Consider the following 15,790-nt stretch of genomic DNA (forward strand, 5'->3'; position numbering starts at 1 on the left):
AGCTGGATGGAGTGTGGAGGGGGGATAGAGCTCGGGAGATGTGCAGGCTCGGTGGGCAAGCTTCCCCCCTCCCCCGGGGGGCTTGTTCTGCTCTGCTGGTCCAGTAGCAGCATTCAATAATCCACAGAAGTCGGAGGGAAGTCAGATTAAGTGAATGTCATTTTGGACACAAAAATACTGGCATTGCAATGGTTCCTTCTTAAAGCGTTCGACAAAGACTTGGAGGCTCTTGATTTAGCCATCTTGTTTCTGCTGAGTGTAACGCAGCCATGGAGATGGACAAGTGTGTCTCCTTAAGCTAACAAAAAGGGATATAACAACCCTCCACAGGGCGTGCCCGGGCCAGGCTCTCCAGCTCAAGCTGCTGCTGGGCTCTCCCTGTCGAGGCACTTAGATAGCAGCTGGGGCACCCCGAGCACTGCCCAGCCGCCCTCACTGCCCCTTGATGCTGAGCAGAGGGGGGACTGGCGTAGCCAGGCCCCAGTGTGCTCTGTGGGTCTGGTGGGTAGAGCCTGCTTCCACCCAGAGATTTTTCTTCGGGTGGCTGCAGAGCTCAGGGAACCAGCCTCGCCCAACGTCTGCAGCAAGGCTGATCCAACGTGTGGACAGGCGAGGCCATCTCACTGGTCAATGGCCTCAGGAAGCTCCTTGTCTTTTGCCTCCCTCTCCCTGCACTGAGTTCCTGCAGGGCCAATATAGTCTCAATAGATATCTTCTCTGGGTCAACAGACCCAGTTCCCGAAAGGACTCAGCCTTCTCACTTACTGGTTGGCAACTCAGGGAAAGCATGTGAAATTTGATCTGTGGTCCCCAACCTGGGGTTCCCTAAACACCAGTTAAGGACTTTCAGGGATACTTACAGCTTTTGAAAAGTCTGGTGGAAACCGTTCCCACCTCGTGAAACGGTGCCAATGGGAACATTAGCCCTCTTGGCTCTGGCTGGCCTGGCTGCTGACGACAAAGTGCAAGGACAGAGTCTGGAGCTTGCTGACGGACAGGACTGGATTCGTGCTTTACTGACCGCCCTCTTCACCCCCCGGCCTGACCCAGAGGCTCCCCCAGGCCCCCCCTGCTGGCCGTCAGTCACCACGTCACCATCTCCAGCCACTGCGTCATCTTCAGCCAGGGATGGATGCAGGGGGAGAGCGGGAGCGGGGCTTCCTGTATCCCCACTGACAGCCTGTGCATTCTCAGCTGGGGGACGGAGGGAAGCAGGGTCCAGCTCGCGGCAGCCCACCCACTGCAGCCTGACAGCCTGGCCCTCGGAGCTGGCAAGGAGCGGCAGGTGACGGGCCCGCTGGCAGGCACCGAGGGGGACAGCTTCGCAAAGGTTTCTTGCTGCTCACCCACCTGACCAGGGCCCCGCTGCCAGCCAGCCTGTGTAGACAGCAGTGCCCCCCCCAGCGCTGCTTGTGTGCAGCGGGGAGGGGCCTGCAGGGGTGCCGGCCCCCCAGGCACACTTGAGCGTTTGTGCGGACACGCGTGCATACTCACGCTCACGGTGATGGTGCAGGTGAGCGGACATGCCGGCCCAACAAGACAGATGTGCTCAGCCGTGCCTAGACCGGGTCCAGCCCCTGCCTGATACCCAGGCCATCGGAGGGCAGCCCCGTGGTTGTTCAGAGAATAATCTCGACCAAGATGCGGGTGTGACACAGGAGGAGGGCAGGGCTGTGGACTCCCCTGCAAGGTGGGCTCCCCCCGGGGACGTCCCTGGTGGATGGAGGGCTCACACAGTGAACAGGACCGTCAGGTTCACACCAGGCGAGGGGCTCGCGCCCAGACTGCAGACCCCCCACCCCCACCCTGTGCCCCCGTCTTGGGGCCCCCTGAGCCCAACTGGCCCAGGTGCTCCCACGGACCCCAGCCCCGCCCACCTCAAGCAAGTCTTCTAGACAGAAGAGTGAATGAAGTAGAATGAGCATGTTCTGTCACAAAAGACGAAGCATTTACTTCCTTCTGGCTTCACACTGGGCAACCTGGGGCCCCCAGCCTCTCTGAATTACGATGGAAGTCGCTTTGCTTTGGGGTGAAAAAGTGCCCCCCCCACTTCTGGGGACGGGGACAAATGAACGGGTCCCCATGGAGAAACGCTGCCACTCTGGAGTGAGGTGGCCCGGGGTCCCGGTACCAGCGGGAGAGTGTGACGTCAGCCTGGCATCTAGCCCTGCAGGGAACTTGGGACTTACGGTTATTTTTCGATTATATGCACGAATCCCAGGAAGTTGGAGGGCAGCAAAGATAATCGCAGCACCATGATTTTTGGCTTTGGGGCAATCTGGGATTGCTGGAAAGCTGGCCTCCCTTTTAATGAATTGGCATCAGTGATCCCAGGGCCCTCTCTAACAGCGCCCGGAGAATCCCAGGGCAGGAGAGGGAATCCGCCCCGGGGAGGCTGCTGTGCCCTCTGCTCGTGTGGGTAACCCGTTTGGGGAGTGTGCGGTTTTGGTACAGTTGGGGCTGTGTTGGGGACAGCAGTGACCCCCGAATGGGAAAGAAAACACCCTTCACCAGGGACTGAGCTGGGCCCGCAAGAGACTGGGGAGGCGACGTGTGACCTTTCCTGGCCTTGGCCTCAGCATCACGGCGGTGGGAAGTAGGAGGGGAATCCAGGACCCTGGACACGAGGGCTGGCGTGGGGATCTCTGCCCACTCCTAACAGCCACGTGGAGGGGGATGGGCTATGGGGGTCTCATGGGTTGATACGTGTTTTTTGGGAAACTGTGCCAGCACCTGTGCTCTGTATTTCCCAGGGTTTTCTTTCAGTTCTCCCTCCGTATCTGGGAAAGTTCTTCCTGAAAATTCCCTGGTTCACCACCAGTATGACAAGCTAAGGAAGGGGCTATATTCTCTCTGGGAAGCAGTGGGGCTCCTGCAGGCCACGTGGTGACGGCCCGGTGGTCCAGGAGTGTGGGCGCAGGAAAAGGAGGTTCCGGGCAGAGCGTCCCCTCTGCTCAGAGCTGCACCTTCGCAGCGGCTCCAGCTTTGCAGGGTCTGTGATCTGGTTTAATCGGAAAGGATTTTACTCCCACCAACATTAAGAGCTGAAGATGGTTTTAAAAACCTGGGCTTCCTGAGATTCAAGCCATGGACAGGAGACCCCCGAGGGGCATATGGCTAGAGACAGGGCCTGGGGCCAAGGTCCCCACAGGAGGGACCTCTCCCGGGGAGGGGCCCAAGGCAGGTCTCCTGCTCCCGGCCCTGGCGGCTCCAGCCTGCCTGCGCCGCCCAACCCCGGCCCTGCAGGAAGGAACCGGGCCACCCGACACTCCTTTCCAGGTGAGAAGGTGTGGTGGTGGGCGGAAAGCTGGGTCTTCTGGGGGCAGAGCTAACCCTACCTGCCCACCCGATGCATTTCCCGGGCCGCGGGGAGAAAAGCGCACCCAGCAGAGGCACGAGGAAGGATGTTGAGCACAGGTGGGTCACGGGCCCAACGTAAGCATCCCAGAGGGGCCAAGGTTTCTAGCCCTGGTTCAGGGTTCGGGCGCGGGGAGGGGGCACAGCCTGAGCCTAGCCCCCTGCGGTCCTCAGGAGCCCATGCCTGGCGAGGCTCCGTCCCCGGCCTGGGGGTTCCGGCGGTGAGCCCACAGAAGTGCAGGGAGGAGGCTGAGGCCCGGGGAGGGGGCTGCAGGAGCCATGGTCTCAGGCACTTGTGGGTCCCAAGGGGCTGGGCACAGAGTGGGGGTTGTTTCCGGCAGCTTCCAGGACAGCTGATGCTGACGTCGCAGGCCTGGCCGATGGGATTTGGGCCCTTGAACTTGCGAGGGGCAGTGGGACGGGGACAAGGTCGGCCGTTAGTATAAATGCAGCTGGACCCTCCGGTGCAAACAGCAGGTGAGAATCATCCCGCAGATCTGCCGGGTGGAAAGAGCAGAGGGACAGAGAAATCAGAGCCCGCTAGCGTGCCAGCCAAGAGCGCCCTGGAGCTGGGCTTCCCACCCCCAAGAGCCCCCTGGGGACCTGATCGGGGCAGATTCTGACTCAGGGAGTCTGGGGAGGGGCCTGGGACTCTGCATGTCTAACAAGCTCCCAGGTGATGCTGGGGGAGGAGGTGGGGACCACTTTGAGAACCACTAGCTAAGAGTGGTATTTCTCAACACTTGAATGGTCACGGATCGCCCAGGGACCTTGTCATGCTGCAGATGGCAATTCTGTGGCCTGGGGGAGGGCCTGCGCGTCTAACCAGCTTCCCGTCCACACGGCGGCTCTGTGGTCCCAGATCTTCTCTGGAGATGGCCTGATTTTATTAGATTCCGAACGGCGACACCGCCACTCCCTCGTTGCTGGCTGAAGCAGTCTTTCTTGAGGAAAGTCTGTCTACCTCTTGCTGCTCTCAGGTACCAGAGAAAAACAAGGCCCCGGAGTCGATTCTCTGGCTGACGCGCAGGAGGGGAAACTGAAGCTCTGAGTGGAGGGCCCAGAACCGTCACCAGCTCATCTTGTAACTCAGCTCGGGCCGCGGCACCAACCCCAGGCCCGGGGAGCCTGCCTGCCAGCCTCTCTGAACCATCTCCTAGCTGCCCGGAGCCGGGCAGTGCCGGGCAGTTGCCTCCCACGTCTCACTTGCCCATCTCTAAACGCAGAGGATGAGGACCTTTGTTCCCCCCCTTGTTCTCTGTTTGCTTCTTCCTCCTTCCTCTCCTCCCTCGCGCACGAGGATGCACTGAGAACGCAGGGGTGAGGACGTGTCAGACCAAGGAGGCCCAGGGCTGGGACGGTGGCCCTGATGAAGATGGCGCCGCTGGCTTCCGGCTCCTGGCCCGCAGGAGGGGACGCTGGGAGGGCAGCCCATGACTGTGCCACGGACAGGGGTCCAGGTGGGTTTCCCAAATACAGGAAACAGTACCCCGTGTTTCCCAGCGGCTGCTGCTGACCTGACCTTTCCAGGGTGCCTCCGGATGCACACGGAGGAGGACGGCCTGGGGCTGGCAGACCCTAGTTTCTCTTTGAGAGACTCAAGGAGGGAGCAGAGGTCGAGCCCTTCTGTGCCCCCTTCCTCCCTCCCCTCTGTCCCCACGTGGGAGTTTCACCCCCTGGGAACACAGCTTTCAGCTTTCAGACTTGGTGCTAAGAGCAGCGCTAATCCACCTCTGGGATTCAGAGCCACGGGCTCAAAGGTGGCTTAAGAGGTTATCTCATCTCCCGCTGGCTTTAAGCGGGTGGCTGTCACAGGCATTCCACCCAGGTGGCGAGCAGGCTCTCTGCCCTGTCCCCACCTCATGGTTTGATGACTTGTCCTGGGGGATCATCTTGTCAAGGGGAGGCCAGATGGGAGCAGCTGGACCAGCACAGACTCGTGGTTGCGTCCCCTACGGCACACCTCTCACACCGGGGAGGACCCGGAGGGCTGAGGGTCCAGCACGCGCACTCTGTACGTGACATGTGTCCCCAGGGTGCCCCCGGGGAAGGCAGGGCGAGGTGGATGTCAGCGTGTGTCCAAAGACACACACACACACACACACACACCCCACCCTGATGCATGCAGAGGGGCAGACGATGTGCTCATCAACACGTGGGCACATGTACACACATGTGTATACAAACACACACGTGCACACGCACACATACACACACACTTTGATGCATGCAGAGGGGCCGAGGATGTGCACATCAGTGTGTGCACATGTGCACATTCACACACACACGCACGCACGGACGCACACACACACCACCCTGATGTATGCAGATGGGGAATGGGCCCAAACTATCCAGTCCCTGAGGGACCCCCAGTGTCCCGTTCCTGACAGGACATGGAGGACTCAGCACAGACGGCTGTGAGCAGAGAACACACAGGCCGAGGCGGCTGCAGGAGGCGGCAGAGGGTGGGCTGGACAGGTTGCTGGGCTCAGCCTGCGTGGGGCACGGGTGAGAGGTGCCCTCTCCTGGCAGCCTGCCTGGAGGCGGTGTTTGCCGCGTGCGGGCTTTTTAACAGGGAGGCCGGCATGCTTTTAGCCTCGTGAGGTTTTTGGGACGGCAGCTGGCTGTCATTACAAGCATCAAGGATGGGCCGGGGAGGTCCAAGAAGCCGTTCCAATAAGATCTTTCAGTTCCCCTTTAAATGACCTGCAGACCCCAATCTCGCTGTCCTGTAGCCCCTCCTCGAGGCTGGGTGGCAGCTCCAGAGCCAGCCGGCAGGGGGCGCTGGAGCCCGAGGCTCGGCCGCTGCAGCGGAATGGACGGAGAAAATGGGCCAGGGATGGGGATCCGGCGGTGGCCCGGTGACACTCTCTCCGGGGCATGAGCACAGTCCCGCAGGGCGCTGTGGAGGATGAGCTGCCCTTGGTGGGGGTCAACGGGGGGCTGCGGGCACCTGCCCTCGACCTGGTGACCCGGCCTCCTCAGCATTACACCTACAGCTGGACGTGTCCCACCCTGACCTCAGGCTCAGAGGTCATCCCGCTCCCTGCCCTTGGCCTCACTGCTTCATCTTCAGCTTCACGCTTTTGAGAACAGAGGTCAGGAGGAAATGGACGGAGAGTGCGGCCCAGGTCCGGTCAGTGTCTGCAGAGCAGGCCCCCAACACCCGAAGTCGGCAACAGGTGTCGGGAGAGCAGAAACCTCAGTGTAGAGCCTCCCCCCACCCCCTCCGCGACCCCGACTCCGGCTTGCAGCTCCCCGGGGGCCAGCGCACCGGGCAGAAGGCCTGTCTGGGCGGGCGCAAAAGGGCCGTGTGAGCGCCCCCCACCTGCCGCCCCCAGCTCGCTGCGCCTGCACCTGAGTGTGGGTGAGGGGGGAAGGCTGGTCTGGCCAGGAGACAACTCGGCTCTTTTGCGAGACGCTGTGCCCACGTAGAAATGATGAAGCGGCGGTGGGCACCATTTTCTGAGTGTCTGCTGTCTGTTCAGCGATGAGCCGAGTGACCTAAGTGCACGACGCCCATCCCCTCTAGTCACCCGTCTGGGTACCATCGGCTCCTTTTTACAAATGAGGAGCTGAGGCTGCACCCACCCCTAGACTCCTGGGTGGTGGCCGGGGGGTGGGGGGCGTGGAGTGGTGAAACCGAGCAAACGGCATCGCTCACCCTCAGAGCACAGAGCTGGGTGTACATACCCCTAGGGGCACGCACACGTGCATCACATGCACACACAGAGGAATGAGCGCGTGTCCATGCATGAGAATATACATGTATGCACAGCACGCCTAAACACGTATGTGCATCCGGCCCCGGCTACGTACACCCAGGTGCATGCAGACACACCCATGGACCCACTGGGACCAAAACAGGCTGTGCACACCCCCCCGCGTGCACACACACAGTGCATGCACATACCTGAGCCCACACTCCCACTCCTCCCAGGTCTCTGTGCCTGACAAGTTCAAGGTGGCCCCAAGGCCCAGGTATTTTCCTTCATGTTTTCTGGGGAAGAGAGTGAACTTGGCTGCAGAGGGAAGAGGAGGGGGCGGGGGAGGAGGGGGCGGGCAGGGCAAGGGTGGGCGGAGGGCCAGGACCTGTGACCTCAGCTAGCGGGTGAGGGCGTCAGAGCTCCAGACGCTGCCCCCGCCCCCGAATCCCCGCTCCAGCTCACCTGCAGGCAGGCCACCCCGATGCCCACCGCCCCCATGAGCAGCAGGTGGTCGGCCAGGAACTGCTCCAGCTTGGTGATGCAGCCTCCCTGGAAGGTACGGAAGGCAGGTCACACACCCCTTGGCCCAGAAGTGGGTGAGGACGGGGAGGGAGGGCTGGCCGGGGGCTACCTCCACCCAGCTCAGCGAGGCCAGATACGTAAAGGGCCGGGTCTAGCCTTTCAAGTGCCCGTGGGCTTCTCAGGTGGCCCAGGGGCGTGCCACGATGTCCCCGAATCTCCCAGGAGCGGCTGCCGCCCCCAGGCTTCGTGGGGACCTTGGAAGGCCCACTGCCGTCTCATGGCCAATGAGTGAGTATGACCTCCACCCGGCCCATCGCAAGCGTTTCCGGGCCCCCTGCCTGCCCCAGCAGGATGGGCACTTACCTCCACCTTGTAGATGTTGGAGGGGTGTGCCCGCTGGCCGCAGCGTGCCACCACGGTCTTGCAGCAGCTGTCGGGCACCCGGCGGCCCTCGGCCTCTGGAGACAGGATGTACGTGCTGTGCTGCCAGTCGGCTGAGCTGTTGCTTCCGCAGCACCTGAACTGGAGCAAGAGACGGGGCTGGAGGTGAGGACCCGCCCGGGGGGGCAGGGGCCCTCCAGCCCCTCGCTTATGGGGCCGCAGCACAGTCTTCAGATCTTAATCCAATCCCTCTCTGCTTCCGAGAGTTCTTCCCTTCCCCTCTTTTGAGCAGGAGGCTGGCTCTGCAGGGGCCTTCTATTCAGGCGGGTGGAGATCCGGTGGCAGGAACACCGATCACCACCTTTTTTGTTCACCCACGTCCTTTTTTTTTTTTTTTTTCTGGTACGCGGGCCTCTCACTGTTGTGGCTTCTCCCGCTGCGGAGCACAGGCTCCGGACGCACAGGCTCAGCGGCCATGGCTCACGGGCCCAGCTGCTCCACGGCATATGGGAACCTCCCGGACCAGGGCACGAACCTGTGTCCCCTGCATCGGCAGGCGGACTCTCAACCACTGCGCCACCAGGGAAGCCCACCCACATCCTTTAAGATTGCGCTGGTTGTCCCTGGGGCAGGGAGGGTCTGGGAGAAGATGTGGGGAGATGGATGCCAGCGGGTCCCCCAGCGAGTGGGGCTGTGTACCACTGTGTGCAGGCCCAGGGCAGCACCAAACCACCAGGGGGCGCTTTCCTGGCCATCCAGGGAGGTAGGACACCCCCCCACCGGCAGAGGGTCACAGCCTTCCCAGAGGCTCAGATGGCCCCCATCCAGGCCTCGAAGCCTCAGATCTCCTAGACCTGCAGGACACAGAGGTGTCCCAGAGGCCACACACAGCCAGCTCAGTGCCGAGGGGTCAGCGTGAGGGCTGAACAAGACCAGGGTCTTCCACACGGCTCCGGGGTGTGGGGAGCGCCAGCCCGGGCCTCAGGGGAGCCGGACACGGTTTATTTCCTGCACCCCGAGTTGGGGGACTGAGACTCAAGTCCCTGTAGGGGCCACAGAACACGGCTGTTGTGAGAGTCTCTGGTGTGTGGGGTGGAGGTACATTTAGTCCAGTTAACAAGCATTTATTAGGCACCTGCTGTGTGCCAAGAGTGAAGCTAGGCCCTGGGCCTGAACTTGAATAAGAAGCTCCTGGCTTTCCCACGCTTGTCACTGACTATCGCTTAGTAGGAAGGACAGAGGTGCTCATGTGGACGAAGGGCCAAGGAGGCCCCGCGGGGCAGCAGAGGGAACAGCATGGACAGCAGGGAACAGCATGGCGTGTGCTGGGAATCCTGTGGGACTGTCCTCGCGTGCCACCTGCACAGGTCGCTTAGCCCCCCTGGCTTCAGTTTTGCCCCCTGTAACATGGGGATAGCCAGGTACCTCCACAAGGGCTGCTGTGAGGCCTGAAAGCGGTGGGTCATGTAAAGCACTTGGCCACGAGCCCAGTACAGAGGAGGCAGTTAGCGAGGGGGCCCCTGGGGTCACCGTACGTGCGTGAACACAGGCCCGTGGTGCGGCCCGGAGCCCAGACGCTGCCTCTCGGGTCTCAGTGTCCTCAGGCCCAAGATGCGGGCCGGGCCCAGTGTCCCTCAGGTCCCTGTGAGGGTGTTCTAGGTGTTCCTGGCACGTGTGGGAACCCGAGTCCACGTGCTCTGGTGCCCGTGGGGCGGCACTGCAGAGCTGGCTCCCTCTGCTTAGACCGTGCCCTCCTGTCCTCTCCCCCCGGCAAGCCCAGCTGGCCTCCCCGGCCCCGCTCTCCGTGTCAGGGTCCCCCAGCCTCACCTGGACCGCAGTGGCCTGTGGAGTGTCGGGCTTCCTGAGAGAGGCCCCAGGGCAGTGACCCGGCACAGTTCCTATGTGGGAGGCCTGCCAAGTGCAGACGGAGCTGGACGGGGCTGCCCAGCCGGGTGTGTGTGCACCTTGGGGACAGGGCTGGCCTTTGCCACTACGTCGGAGGACAACAGACCCCCCGGGAGCTGGGCCAGTCTTGGGGAAACGGGACAGGTGCCTCCCCCTACTGAAGTAAGACACAGCCAGAGCTCAGGGTCCCCCAGCCTCTTCCCCCTCTCCTTGCCTGGGGTCCCGGCAAAAAGGCCACGGCCCCAGGCCCAGGGTGGGACTGCAGATGCAGGATGGCACAGAGCCCACAGGGTGAGGGTGGCATGCGTGGCAGGGAGCAGGGGCACCAGGGCAGGCGGGGAGCATTGTCTCAAATTCTCCAACACGGAACCCCCAAGATTCCAAGCTGCACCATCCAACAGAGTTTTCTGGAACGTGGAAATGCCCTATACCTGTGCTGTCCACCTTGGTGGCCACTAGATGCGTGTGGCCACCGGGCAGTGAGATGTGGTGAGTGTGACCGAGGGGCTGAGGTTTACGTTTAGGTGTAAAGAGCCACGTGTGGCCAGTGGCTGCCGTATCGATCTGAGGTCCACTTGCCCCCACCCCCCACCTCTGGCAGGACTGTGGGCCTCACTGCGGGGATCTGCTGGGCCCCTTCCTGGAGAGGAGAGACCACTTTTCTGTGCCCTTAGTTCTGCCCGATGGCTTGCAACTGGGACATTCTTACAGCGGCTTTGCTGAGATGCCTCTGCCTGTCACTGTTCACTCTTCTGGGGCCTCAGCCGAATCCTGGTACCGCCAGCTTCCTGCCCACCAGGCACCCAGAGGGGAGGGCAGGAGAGGAGGAAAGAAAGAGCCAGGATTCAGGAAGTCCTTTTGTGGTGGGAGGGGCTTCTACCTGAGGGGCCGTGGTTAATGCTCGCAGGCCCTACGAGGCTCAGAGGAGCTGCGTGACTCGCCCAGGGTCACAGAGACGGGAAGGGACACAGTCAGGATGGGAACCCAGGTCTGCGTGGCCCTCAGGCCCGCAGGGCAGGTGCTTACGTCCTGCTGTAGACGGTCCACGGAGGCGGTGATCTCTGCAGCGCCGGGCTGCCTGTAGTTCTCGGCCAGGGTCCGGGTCAAGTGCTGCTTCAGCTCGTCGCTCAGCTAAGGAGGGTGGAGGGGGAAGGTACGTCAGCGGAACCACCCGCGGACCCGCCCCCACTACTCTAGAGCTCCTTGAACTTGAATGTTGCTATGGCCCAGGCCTCCCACACAGTGAACTGGGACCCCGGGGGGGAGGCGGGGTCCCTAGAGATGGTGTTGCAAAGGCTGGGGACCTGTGTTAGGTGGAGTGTGATGGGCAGAGCTGGGAGACGGGTGGGGCCCCAGAGCTCACGGCTGGTGGGCATGGGGGAGGCTCGGCACCAGGTGCCTTTAAATACAGTCGTCTCTGGGTACCTGGGGGGTGGTTCCAGGACTAGCACGGATCTTCTGCGGATGCTCGAGTCCCTTGTATATAATAAGATGGCGCAGTATTTGCATGTAAGCTATGCGCATCCTTCCGTATACTTTGAGTCACCTCTAGATTACTGATAATACCTAATGCAATGTAAACGCTGCGAAAATAGTTGTAAATACAATGTAAATGCTATGTAAATAGTTGTGCACGGCGCTTTCACTGCCGTGGGCCGGGGTTCAATGCCTGGTCCCGGAACTAAGATCCTGAGAGCCACACAGCACAGCCCCCCAACCCCCCAAAAAAAGTTGTGCACGGCAGATTCAAGTTTTGCCTTTTAGAACTTTCTGGAATTTTTTTTCCAAATATTTTTGATCTATGATTTGTTGAATCTGTGCACCCGGCACCCCTGAATATGGAGGACTGCATCTGTTGATTTTCATTTTGAGCTGATATTCAAAATATTTACAATCGTTATCCTGAGGACATTCATCAGTCGTGTGGGCGCTGGCATGAAAGGACAGTGCAGTCATCTGTCTCTACCAGCCGAATAGCGCCCTTGAGTCACTGAGCATCCAGTGGGAGGGGACCTGACCGTGGCATCCTTGTCCAAGGCAGGTGGGCGAGGCCCAAGACCACCTGCATGTCGCTGCCTCCCCACCCCCATGCGCCCCTCCCCGCGCTGCCCCTCCTGGGGGAGCCGATGGGGTAAGTACGAGGAGGACGCTCCACTCACCCTCTGGTAGTACACGTGGGCCAGGACCCCCGCCACCAGCTCAACGAGGAAGATCGCCAGCAACAGGCAGAAATACTAGGAATGAGGAGAGAAGGTGGTCACGGCCGGGTCAAGCCTGGGCAGGCAGCTGGCCCTTCAGGACCTCTGACAAATGCTTCCCCAAAGCTGAGGGGGACTCCCATCACTCACAGCTTCTTCCTCCTCTTCCCAGCAGCCCTAGAGGGGGGTCTGGACACCCGCCTCTCCTGGCTGCTGGCCTGGAGTTCCCCACTCCACCCTTCATGCACCGGTCTGCTGTCAGTTCATTAATCCGTCCACCCACCCAATGTTTATTAAACACCTACTGTATGCCAGGTATCGTTAAGTAAGGCAATTATTGGCCTCAATTGCTGGTGGAAGGGAGAGATAAGTAAGTGACTACACGTTGTGTTATAAATGCTATTATGGGGCAGGTCCTAGGAACTGTAGGAGGCCCCAGGTCGGGGAGGGCAGTCAGAGAGGGCTCCCTGGAGGAGGTGGCACCTGAGTGGCATCTCTAAGGGTGAGATGCCAGGTGAAGGAAGTGGGAGGCACATGCCAGGTGGAGGGGAGAGCGTGGGAAGCCTGGAGGGTGCAGGGAGCTCGGGGGGTGGGGTGGGGGGGCTGCAGTTCAGGGAGTGGGGAGAGCCGGTGAGGCTGAGCGTGGTGATGCTGGCTGGGCAGCCGCCGCCAAGGCTGGGGAACAGCCAGGCAGAGATCCCGGGAAAGGCACAGCCCTTCAAGGCCCTGAAGGGGGCTCTAAATTCCCCTCACCACCGCTCGCACGTGTGTCCCAGCCCTGCTGGCTGGCTTCCGGGCTGTGCACTTGGCTGTGACCGGCAGGAGGATGGGTCTGCGTCCCTCTCCCATTCCCACCTGGTGTCACTGCTTGGTCCTGGGGTGCTCTTACAGGAGCCGAGGGGTCGGAAATGCATGCCAGGCCCACGTGGCTGGGAGGGGACGGGGAGAAGAAGCTGAGGGAGGGTGGAGATGAGGGCGGGCAGAGGAGGAAGAGGAGGAAGAGGAGGGAGGTACCCCTGTCTGCAAGCAGCCCCTCTGGGGCAGCTCAGCCCCTCCCCCTGAGCACTGGCCGGTGCCGCCTCCTTCCCCCCAGGGCCGCAGCCCCTGGTCACTGGATCACTGGGTTCCAGGGGAGGCTCAGCCTGGGGCGAGCTCTGAAACTTCAGGGCTTATAAGGTAGGGAAGGGAAGGAGGGCCGGAGGGGATACAGAGGGCAAGGAGACAGGTGCAGGGTGGGGACTGCGGGGCCAGTTCCGAGGTGATGCCTGTCCATGGGCCTGCAGGCTTGGCCCGGACACCTCCCAGCCCACGGGGGAGCTGGCACAGAGAAAGAACTTTCCACCCAAGGGCCAGGCTTCTTTTCAAGTTAAGTGAATACAGCCCCCCCATCTTACTGGGCCCCACCCCTCCCAGCATCAGAGCTGCCAGTGGTGGGGAAGCGGGGATGTGGGGACGCGTTCCCGGTCTCTGCGGGAGTGGAGACCGCCGGCCCTAATCACCTGTCGGGCCTGAGGCCAGAGCACCGTGGAGGTCCCTGGTCCCCTCCCCTCCAAGCCCAGGCTCAGCGCTGCACCAGGAGAGCCTGCGCGCCCGAGCTCTGTCCGTCCCCCACCAGGGGCACATGCCCGGCCCGCAGCTCCTCTGACATGGCGGCCCCTCCACTTCCCCTGCCCGCCCGGCACCGAGGCCGCTCTCCTCCCTACGCGCAGTGGCCAGTTGCTCCCCTGGCTTCCTGGGTGCGCGCCGCGTGCCCACGCCGGCCGTGCCGGGGGAGGGCGGCACTGGCCACCTTCCTTCTGCAGCGGGGGCCGAGGCTCCTCTCCGTCACCCCTCCAGCTGCGGGTCACGTGGGAGGGTGGTCCTGGAGACGTGGCAGTGTCGTGCTGCTCCGGGGACGTTGCTGCCACAGGTGCTGTCGAAGCCAGGCTGGGGAAGAGGGTGGATGGGAAGGGAGGGGGAGCCAGCCACATCCTGACACGATGGCAGGCTAAATGAATACCTGCCAGCCCCTCAAAACTGTTCTGACGCATCAGCAGGCATCAAACAGACTACCCAACCTGCCGGAGTCGTCAGGAGGGGAAGGGCGGTCCCGAGAGGCTGTGATGCTCCCTCCCACCCAGGAGCTCCGGCCGGCCGTAAAGATGCCTTTGTGGTGGGGGGGGGGGTCAGGGCCGGGCTGGGCTCCGTGGGACGGAGGGCAGGTGCCAGGGACTGAACGGCTGGGTGGTCGGTGGGCACGGGCACTGGTTCCAGGCAGTAGCTCCAGCGGCAGGAGGGCTGCAGGTGTGTGACTCACCTGCGCGGGGGAGGCCCTGAATCACAGCTCGGGGTGACAGTCCCCACTCACTGGGATCCTGCTGCACTGGGATCCTGGCAGCCTGGCTTCTGGAGCTGGCTGGCCGCAGCCTGGGCACCGGGGCCGGGCTGGAGGGCTCTGCCATGTGGCGCCCCGAGCTCTCACACGCCTCGCCCCTGCCCTCCGCCTTGCCCTCCACCAAGCCTCCCCTGACACCCCGGGTCCGGCCAAACCATCTCCCCCCACGGTGCAGGGGGCTGTCTGCACGGACAGGCCTGAATGCAGGCCCAGCCCCCCAGGCTCCACGCCTCTGCCCTGTCCCGCTGCCTGGAGCTCCAGGCCTGCCTGGCTTTCCACACGCAGCTCAGCCACGGCCTCCACGAGCCCGCCCTCGGGTCCCAGCCACATGCCTGCAGCGCTTCACCTGCCTCGTGTCCCGACAAGAACTCCTGCTCTCCTCCTTCTCCCTTGGACTAGACCCGGGGCCCACCCGGCCTGCCTTCGGCCCCTCATCCGCAGCCCTGGGTGTGGGCGTGGCCTCCGCGGGGTGAGGGACGTAACTCCACCCACTGCTCCCAGGAACCTGCTTCTGGTGCCGAGCTGGGTCTAGATGCTCGGAAAGCAGCCCTGGATTAAGATCTGCAAGTGCGCTTCTTACTAAGCGCGCCTGTGAGACGGGGAACTGGCCGGGGCACGCAGCCCACACGTGGGGGCAGCGGCTTAATCCTTTTCTGATCCGTGGGTGGCATGGAATTGTTACTTTCATTTAACTTATACCAGTGGTTCTCCACCTGGCACGATTTTGCCCCCAGGGCACGCCTGGCAACGTCTAGAGCCATTTTTTGTTGTCGTAAGTCGGGGAAGGAGCGCTACTGGCACCTAGTGGGTGAAGGCCATGGGGACACGGCCAAGCCTCCCACCGTCACAGGGCAGGCCCCACGGCAAAGATGATCTGGTCTAAATGTCAAGGCCGGTGCCAAGGCCGCCGAGAAACTCTGATTTACACATTTACCTTCAGGTTCTAAGGGTGATGCTGGGGCTTGATTTGCATATGTGCCCGTATGCACTATTGGAGACATGACAAAAAAGATCTGAGGAAGGTTCTCTGGTTCCTGAGAAGCCTGAAACAACACGGACAGAAGCAAGTGAGGGGTTTTACCCTGTACCTGCCTTGGAGGGCAACTTTGGGGCAGGAAGTTGCTCACTCCGACTCAAGAAAGGATCAGGGATGCCTACAAGGCTTCAGCTGCGGGCACGCTAGGACCTGGGGTGCAGAGAGAAAGCTGCTGGCCTGGCTGTGCCCTGGGGTCCCCGGGTAGGTCCCCGGGCAGAGGTGGGCTCTTGAAGCCTGTAGATAATGGTTGATTCTGGGAAGCCTGAGTAGGTTCTGGAGCTACAGGCCACCCCCTTTAAACTTGGTCTGG

At 61.9% G+C, this 15,790-nt stretch overlaps 1 protein-coding gene across 1 annotated transcript in view; it reads right to left on the reverse strand.

The window, feature by feature from the left end:
- Positions 1-3,794: 3,794 nt before the first annotated feature.
- TSPAN11 (tetraspanin 11) overlaps positions 3,795-15,790 on the reverse strand; it is a 34,647-nt gene continuing 22,651 nt past the window's right edge. The window contains exons 3-7 of the mRNA XM_060113322.1: positions 12,032-12,106; positions 10,899-11,003; positions 7,950-8,108; positions 7,527-7,613; positions 3,795-3,854 (exon numbers count right to left, since the gene is read on the reverse strand). Of these exons, the coding sequence (XP_059969305.1) occupies positions 3,795-3,854; positions 7,527-7,613; positions 7,950-8,108; positions 10,899-11,003; positions 12,032-12,106 (486 nt within the window). The remainder of the gene's footprint in view (positions 3,855-7,526; positions 7,614-7,949; positions 8,109-10,898; positions 11,004-12,031; positions 12,107-15,790) is intronic.

The sequence above is a fragment of the Mesoplodon densirostris genome, chromosome 11 (assembly GCF_025265405.1).
Source record: "Mesoplodon densirostris isolate mMesDen1 chromosome 11, mMesDen1 primary haplotype, whole genome shotgun sequence".
Lineage (NCBI taxonomy): Eukaryota > Metazoa > Chordata > Mammalia > Artiodactyla > Ziphiidae > Mesoplodon > Mesoplodon densirostris.